Raw genomic sequence first — 7,567 nt, forward strand, 5'->3', positions numbered from 1 at the left:
CACATCTGCACCCCAAAGGACAGCTCGGTGCCTCAGCCAGCCCTGCCCCGGCACACAGCGGTACCATCGGCACAGCTCAGCCAGGCTCCGGTCACCGGGTGGCCCCCCAGCCCCGCGCTGGGGTCGCTGGCCCCTACCTGGTGGTGACGTGGTTGGCGAGGTGCTGCCGGAGCACCTGGCCCCGGCGCCGGATGGCGGCCAGCAGCGCCTGCTTGAAGGGGCGGCAGTTGCACTGCAGCCACCCCCTGAACAGCTCGGTGTTTGCGAACTCTGACACCTCCTCACACAGCTCCTCGTATGCATCAATCTGGGGATGAGAACTGGTCACGGCCCGTGGCCGGCACCTCCCCGGGCACCTGGTGCATCCCAAGCACCCACCACACACCTCCTGCTGAAACATCTGGAGGGTTGGCGTCCCGCCGGCCGGGGGCTCCTCCGGCCGCAGCTGTGGCTCCTCGGGGCCGGGGCTGCTGCCCAGGGCGAGGAAGCGCTGCAGGAACTCAGCAGGGTCCTCCCGCCACAGGTAGTTCTGCTCCTCGAAGCTGACGCTGTACTCGATGCCTTCTCTCATGGCGCTGACCGCCAGCGACAGCACCTCCTCCCGCATCTGGCTGAGCTCCGCCTGCTCCTCCAGCATGGTCTGAGGGGACAGCAGAGCTCTCGGGGACCGGCTGGGGGGACTGGGCGTCCTCACCGTCCTCCAGCCGAGCCCGGAGCTGCCACCCTCCCCAGACTGACCTCGTAGCTCAGCTGCCCCTCCAGCAGCCGGGGCATGTGCGCCGCAGAGCCATAGGTGTCACGGAGGAGGCTTTCCATCAGCTTCAAGAAGCTGTTGTCATCTCCCGTGTCCAGTGAGGGCCGGTACTGCACGGTGTTGTCACTCAGCTCCAAGTGCACCTCGAACAACGGGGCCACCTCGTCCTGAAACAGGTCAACGTCCAGCATGGTGCTTCCCATCCTGTGTCTCCCCCAGTCCCCAGCCCTGACACCAGCACCTCCAGCACATCCCGAGCACACACAGCACCACAGAGCAAACGTGGACCTACATCTGGGACCATGTTGGTGAGCAGGAACTGCAGAGTTCTGTGGACAAGTCTGAAGAATCCATCCAGCACGATTCCATCCAAGTATTCCATGTAGTCCAGCCAGATCTGCGATGACTTATCAGCCTTAAACAGCTCTGCATTCTCCTGCAAGCAGAAAAAAACCCCAACTAATACTTGTCAATACCCAGTAAATGCAGCAGCTCCTGACGCTGCGAGCGAGTCCCCTGTCCTGTCCCCGCGGGTTTGTCCTGCCAGGCGGTGGCACCGATACCGTGTCCTTCCCTCCTCCCGGCTCCAACACCGGGAGCTGCTGCCTGGGCCTCCCGGGAGGGCAGCGGGTTTCTGCGGTCTGTGAGCTTCATGCTCTTTCGCTTGTTTCAGCCTCAGCACAGACCGGGGGGATCGCACCTGCGTTTGAGTCCAGTGCTCAGTGACAAAGGGGGACACCGCTGGGTTTGGAGCATGGCAGCTGGTTACCCAGCCCTGACTGCAGCGTCCTGAGCCAGGTCTCACCTCCACCATCCCCTGGATCTTTACACCCGCGTCTGTAATGGCAGCATAGCGCTTGGTTAAGGTGTTTGCTTTCCCATCCAGGTCCAAAAGCGCTGTGTCCTTTTTGTCCTTCCTTTCGAACAGGGGATCGTCTGAGCATTCCTGCAGGGAGGGGATGACAGCGCTGCCCCGCTGTGCCGGGGAAGGCAAACCCCTTCCTGGGACAGTGCTCAGACAGCACCAAGCAAAATCCACCTCCATCAGCTGGGTGATGTGTTCCACGTTTAACTTGGCCTTCTGGACCCTGGTCTGTAGGTCGTACAGGATCCCCCTCGTCTCCTGGATGTACTCCATGACGCCTGGGGGGAACACGCACAGCCGAGCCGAGAGCTGAGCCAACGGCTCCACGCAGCGAGCGGCACAGGGCCGCTTCGGGACTGCTCCCCAGCGGTGACGCTGCCCGGCCCCTCCTCGCCGCCCGCGGGGCAGGGTCTGTGTTTCGGTGTGATGGCTGTGGGGACCCGTGGGCAGCCGCGGCGGGGTGGGACGGTGCCAGGGGCTGGGGACCTGCCAAAACGCCCGTGGGTGGCTGAGGGCAGGTTTGTACCTTCGTGGTGCCAGAACAGGGTGTGCTCGGCGCTGGCCAGCCGGTCGTCCACTGCCGCCAGCTCTTCCCCCAGCAGCGGGAACTCCACCGGCAGCAGCCGCTGCTTCACCTGGGGACAACGTGTCCCTGAGCACCACGGGCGGGCAGGGACCCGCTCCGGCTGCGACACACTCGCCAGGTCATGGGGTTTTACAGAGGAAAGGGGTCCCCGCTGACACGGAGCTCGGGGGAAAGGAGGCCAGTGTGGCGGCGGCAGCTCAGCGCAGCCGGGGACGGCAGGGTGCCGGGGTGCGGGTGACGTGCCGCTGCACCCCAACCCGGCTTCCAGGAGCTCCTTCACAGGAGCCTCTTCCCAGGGGCACCCAGCCAGGGCATGGAAAAGCCTCCGGGTTGTCTCCCCTTTGCAACCTACCTCGTTGTACCAGCCAACAATAAGATCCAGGTTGTCCACAAACTTTTGGAAAGTGTCATGTTGAGCAAAGAGGTTTTCAGCGCTGTCCGGGATATCCTTCTGCTGCTGGAAGTTCAGGTACTTCACCTCCCGCAGAACAGCGACAAGCTGCGAGACACGGTGGCCGGAGACAAGGCTTGTTGGTAAAACCCCAAACATCTCACCACAGCCTCGGACAAAGCAGGATCCACAGCAGGCGGGTGAGCGCTGGCGTCCCCACGCCAGGCCGGCTGCCCCCCCAGCACCCACCTCTCTGCTGAAGTTCACGCTGAGCAGGGAAGAGTCGGGGTCCCTGCAGATCAGGGGCTGCTCCAGCGTGAAGTGGCAGTCCCGGCCGGCGCCGCTCGCCCACTCCTCGTACACCTTCTCGCAGTAACCCTGCAGCAGCCCCATCATCTCCTCGTACTTCCCAGACACCAGCTGAGCTTCAGCACTGGTCATCACACTGTTGAGGGCAAGAGGAAGAGCAGCTGCAGCCGCAGGGCGCGGCAGGATCCCACCCCTTCCCCAGCATGACCCACACGTACGGGTGGTCGATGGCGAACAAGTCCCCGTGCGTCTCCTCCAGCCGCTGCTGCAGCTCCTTCGCCCACTTCAGCTGCCCGGCCACTGGCGGCATATTTCTGTGGAGGGCCGGGCCCCCCCGGGGGGAAGCAGTCTGGGTGTCGAACAGAACCTTCACGTTCTCCAGCTCGGCTTTAAACATCCCCAGCAGCACCGAGTAGTACGGGGAGACCTCAGCCTTGATCAGGGGTCGCTCCAGGAGGGAGGCAAACATGTGCACCAGCTGCAAGGGAGAGAGGCGCTGGCTCCTGTGCCCCTGAGTGTCACCGGGACCCCCTGAGTGTCACCGGGACGGCGTGGTGACGCCCCCACGGTTGCTCCCGAGCGCGGTGCAGCGTGCTGGGCTGCCGGCTCCGTGCCTGGGGGCAGGACCGATGTGCTGGGGACACACACACACCTTCGTGGCAGATGCCAGGGAGTTGCAGTCATCGAAGCCTTGGCAGAGGATGGTGGCCAGTCGCCTGTCCATGTCCTCTATCTTCTTCTGGAACTTGGCAAATTCTTTGTTCAGTTGCTGCCAGTGAGAACAAAACGATTTAAGCCGGCACAGCCTCTGCGCTTCCTTCCCGAAGGAAGGCTGGAGCCCCGCGACCTGCCCCAGCGCCAGCACACGCGCTGCCACGGGACAGTTTTACACGCAACTCTTCCAGCGAGTTCTAGCAAGTGATTTTTTTTTTTTCATTTAGCAAATGCTTACACTTCCATACCAGCATTTGCTCACCTCTTCTGCAGGATCTAGGGGATCATATTTGCATTCAGAAAAAGTCTTGATGAGTTCAGAGACCTCCTCGTAGATCTGGAACACCTGGCTCCCGAGGATGTTTCCTCGCACTCCTCCCATCTCTGTCTTCTCCAGCTTCAGGAACTCGATGGCCGTCGCATACAGCTCCTGGTGAGCACAAACCATTGTCTCACCCGGATCCTCTCACTGGCAAACGCCGGCTCGCCGGCACTGCGGGTGCAGGGGGGCAGCACCAGTTGTGTCCTGCGAGGTCACCGCTCCCGAGGAGCACCCTGGGGGTGCCCGCCTGGCCGCGGGGTGCGGGGCCATGGGTGCTGTGCTGGGGACAGTGCCGGGCTCCCGCCTCCCTTGTCTCTTCATCTGCACCCGCAGCCCCAGCACCCCTGGGGCCCCTGTGCTGCTCTAGGAATCCCCGGCACCCCCGGGCCGGGCAACGGAGCCCACACCGACACGCTGTGCTGTCACCTCAATGGTCTTGAGCCTTTGCAGGAAGGCTTCAATCCTCCTGAAGATGAGGGACGGGGGGAAGTCCCAGAGCTGCGGCTCCTCCTGGAAGTGAGAGGGGCCGTCAGGGAGCGGAGCTGGTGTGGCTGTGCCGGGCGGCCCCACACCTGCCCCGCACCCACCGGGAACAGGGTGGGCGCCAGGTCGCAGCAGTAGGTGCGGTAGGACTGGAAGAGCTGCTCGATGGTGGCGATGCTGAGTCGGATTCCCTCCAAGATCTCATCCATCTCTCCTTGCAGCCCCTTCAACACATCCTCGGGCGTCACGACGTTGCGGGTCTGGGACAGGCAGGTGCAGGCAGGTGTTGGCGGGGGGAGCACGGGGGGTCCTGCCCTGGCCACCTCTGGCCCCACAGGCTCGTTGGTGTTTCCCACAGCCCACGCCTGCCCCAGACCCCCCCAGCCCCATGCGGGGGCTTCGCTAGGCCCTTGGTTGTGTCTCTCTACGTCACTCCCACTGGGTCCCCACACCCACCCCGTGTCACCCTCCCGCTGACAGGCCCCCAGCGGCGGTGGGTCCGTGCTGCCCTGTCCCGCTGGGCTCTACCATCTCGATGAGGAGGTTGCAGATCTCGCGCAGGATGACGACGAGGCGGGCGGGCGCGCCGTAGTGCTGGCAGTGGGCGCGGACCAGGCAGAGGGTGCACATCACCCTGTCCAGGTAGGGCTGCAGCTGCGGGAGCACCGACCATCACTGCAGAGCCACGGCTGCACTAACGAGGGTCGGGCAGAGCCGGGGTGGATCCGAACCCACATGCAGCCTCGGGGATTGGCGCTGCCACCTCTACCTGGACAAGGAAGCCAGGCGGTGCCTGGTTATTTTGCCACACGTAACTTACCTCAGAGTAATCTGCTTGCTCCATCTCCTCCAGCAGGATCCGAAGCGGGTGCAGGTAGAGGTCGATGTCCTTGGCTTCCTCCAGGCCTGGGCCAAGGGAGAAACTGTGTGACGGCTGGGGAAGCCTCAGCAAGGGGGCGAGGCAGCCGCCCACGGTGCCATCCAGGCGCTCACCGGCACTGACGTCCCTGAACACGCCTTGCAGCACTGGCCAGTAGCAGCTGTTGGCCTTCTCCAGGATCTCGGCCAGCGCCGTCACCCGGGGCGAGAGCAGCTGTGAGTGGAGAGGTGCAGGATCAGCACCAGGACTCAGCACCGCAGCTCAGCACTGGGCGTGCGTGGCTGGCACGGCGGTACCTGGTCGCTGATGCACTGCAGGTGGACTGTCCTGGTGTGCCAGAACTCAAACTCGGTCCTGGGCAGGGGGTGCAGCCCCTCCAGCAGCGGCTGCGCCGAGTCCTTGCTCAGGATGTCTCTGATCTGGTGGGACCACTCGATGACAGTGGTCTCGATGGTGTGGAGCACCGAAACGTCCACAGGCCCTGCCAGGCTGGAAGGCGGTCTGGTTACATTCCAGCACCGGGACCGGCCCCACTGCACCGGGAGAGCCCCAGCACCCCGGGGGACTCTGTGCACCTGCCTGCAGCCGCCTCCTTCAGCCCGGCACGAGCAGCTCGAGGGTGCTCTGCTGCTGAGGGGCGGCTGTGCCCAGGGACACTCAGGGATGGAGCTGGTGTCCTGGCTCCCACCTCTCCCCGAGGGACGTGCTGCCCTGGGCCCCTCCCGGCTCCACTGGCACCGCCGGTGCTGCCAGCACCCACCTGTCCAGGATGGCGCTGGAGTCGTCCGGGCCATCCAGGTTCTCTGGCAGTGGGAGCAGCGGCTTCCCCTGGATCTTCCCGCCCATCACGAACAGCTCGCTCCTGAGGCGGTGGGCCTGGCGCATCACCTCCTCGGCCACCACGCACGGCCAGCCGGCCAGGCTCCGCTCGCTCAGGAGCAGGGGGTACACAACCTGCAGGACGGGCCGTGGTCGGGGCTGGGCCGGGGTGCCGTGGGCCGCGCCGCTTTGTGCCGTCCTCTCCTGCCGTCCCCCGGCCACGGCTCCGGCAGGGGCTGGCGCACGGGCACAAGCCCCACGTTGAGGAGGAGGAATTGCAGGGGATCCTGGGGCCCGGCTCGGCTCTGGGGTGCTTGGGGCTGGCAGTGCTCTGAGCGGAATATTTGTGGGAAGTTTAGGAGAAAACCCCTCAGACGTTTCCCAGCTGCGGGGAATTGGGAAGGGGAATTACGCTGAGTTTTTAAAACGCCAGGGAGGAAGCGATCCAGCTGGGCCCCAGAGAAGACCGCACTTGTGCCCTTCACCCTGCTCTGTGTCCCACCTAAAGCTTTGGCTACAGCAGCCGGCAGCGGGTGCCAGATTGGCTCGTCCCGCTGCCCCGCGCCTGTGGGTGACCCACCTCGTCCATCACGGTGATGAGCTGCTCCACTGGCGAGGGGGCCATGTCCCCCACCAGCAGTGCGCTGTGGCAGTTCTCCCGGGTGATGCTCTCCTCCTTCTTCTTCACGAAGTAGATGCCCTTGCCCTTGATGGCGGGCGGGAAGGCGGCTGTGGCCTGGAGGTGCCCGGCAGGGTTCAGCCCCAGCACCAGCTCCAGCACGTCCTGCTGCTTGAAGAACTCGTCCAGCTCGGCCATGGCCTCACTGCTGTCCATGAACTTGTTCCACTTGTCGGGCCGGAGCCGCAACACCAGCGTGGCGAAGCTCTCCAGGAGGCTGTGCCGCTCGTCCGGCGCCACCGCCATGGTGCTGGCCCCAGGCTCGGCTGCTGGGGGGGGCAGACGAAGCCCCGCTCAGCCGGGGGCTGTGCAGACCCTGCACCCCAACCTCTTCACACTCCCCTCGCCACCCCCCCCCACCGCCCTCAGCCTCCACACGCTGCAGCCTCGCAGGGAGCTGCCAGCCCCATACCCACCTCCCCACTGCCCCCACCTCCACGGCCCCCCAGCCTGCCCCATTCTTGGCCCCATTGCCCCCCAGCCTACCCCACTCCTGCCTGGTCCTACCGCTCCCCTGCCCTGTCTCACCCCTCAGCCCTCCAACAGCCTCCAGCCACCGGCTGTCACCCAACTGACACCGGCACCAGCCCCAACTGACACCAACCCCAACCGACATCAGCACCAGCCTGACCGACACCAGCCCAACTGACTCTGGCACTAGCACAACCGACACCAGTGCCAGCCCAACTGCTGTGGAACCGCAGGGCTGCCCTCCCACCCCGGTGTCCCTCAGCTGGGGCCATTTGTCCCACACACCCACCACCC

At 64.8% G+C, this 7,567-nt stretch overlaps 1 protein-coding gene across 3 annotated transcripts in view; it reads right to left on the reverse strand.

Moving 5' to 3' along the window:
• The window catches only part of DNAH17 (dynein axonemal heavy chain 17), a 30,594-nt gene extending 23,546 nt beyond the window's left edge, over positions 1 to 7,048 (reverse strand). Inside the window, exons 1-20 of one of the 3 annotated variants that reach the window (XM_065647511.1) lie at positions 6,704 to 7,048; positions 6,065 to 6,258; positions 5,601 to 5,793; positions 5,418 to 5,517; positions 5,245 to 5,330; positions 4,953 to 5,078; positions 4,529 to 4,684; positions 4,368 to 4,451; positions 3,882 to 4,049; positions 3,558 to 3,674; positions 3,124 to 3,383; positions 2,846 to 3,041; positions 2,558 to 2,704; positions 2,146 to 2,254; positions 1,794 to 1,897; positions 1,560 to 1,700; positions 1,047 to 1,190; positions 739 to 921; positions 386 to 640; positions 138 to 307 (exon numbers count right to left, since the gene is read on the reverse strand). In XM_065647511.1, coding sequence (XP_065503583.1) covers positions 138 to 307; positions 386 to 640; positions 739 to 921; positions 1,047 to 1,190; positions 1,560 to 1,700; positions 1,794 to 1,897; positions 2,146 to 2,254; positions 2,558 to 2,704; positions 2,846 to 3,041; positions 3,124 to 3,383; positions 3,558 to 3,674; positions 3,882 to 4,049; positions 4,368 to 4,451; positions 4,529 to 4,684; positions 4,953 to 5,078; positions 5,245 to 5,330; positions 5,418 to 5,517; positions 5,601 to 5,793; positions 6,065 to 6,258; positions 6,704 to 7,048 — 3,278 coding nt within the window. Of the gene's footprint in view, positions 1 to 137; positions 308 to 385; positions 641 to 738; positions 922 to 1,046; positions 1,191 to 1,559; positions 1,701 to 1,793; positions 1,898 to 2,145; positions 2,255 to 2,557; positions 2,705 to 2,845; positions 3,042 to 3,123; positions 3,384 to 3,557; positions 3,675 to 3,881; positions 4,050 to 4,367; positions 4,452 to 4,528; positions 4,685 to 4,952; positions 5,079 to 5,244; positions 5,331 to 5,417; positions 5,518 to 5,600; positions 5,806 to 6,064; positions 6,259 to 6,703 lie in introns of those variants that run through there. The other 2 variants (XM_065647512.1, XM_065647514.1) reach the window with 2 other exon arrangements.
• Between the last annotated feature and the right edge of the window lie 519 nt (positions 7,049 to 7,567).

The sequence above is a fragment of the Caloenas nicobarica genome, chromosome 18 (genome assembly GCF_036013445.1).
Source record: "Caloenas nicobarica isolate bCalNic1 chromosome 18, bCalNic1.hap1, whole genome shotgun sequence".
In the NCBI taxonomy this organism is placed as follows: Eukaryota; Metazoa; Chordata; class Aves; order Columbiformes; family Columbidae; genus Caloenas; species Caloenas nicobarica.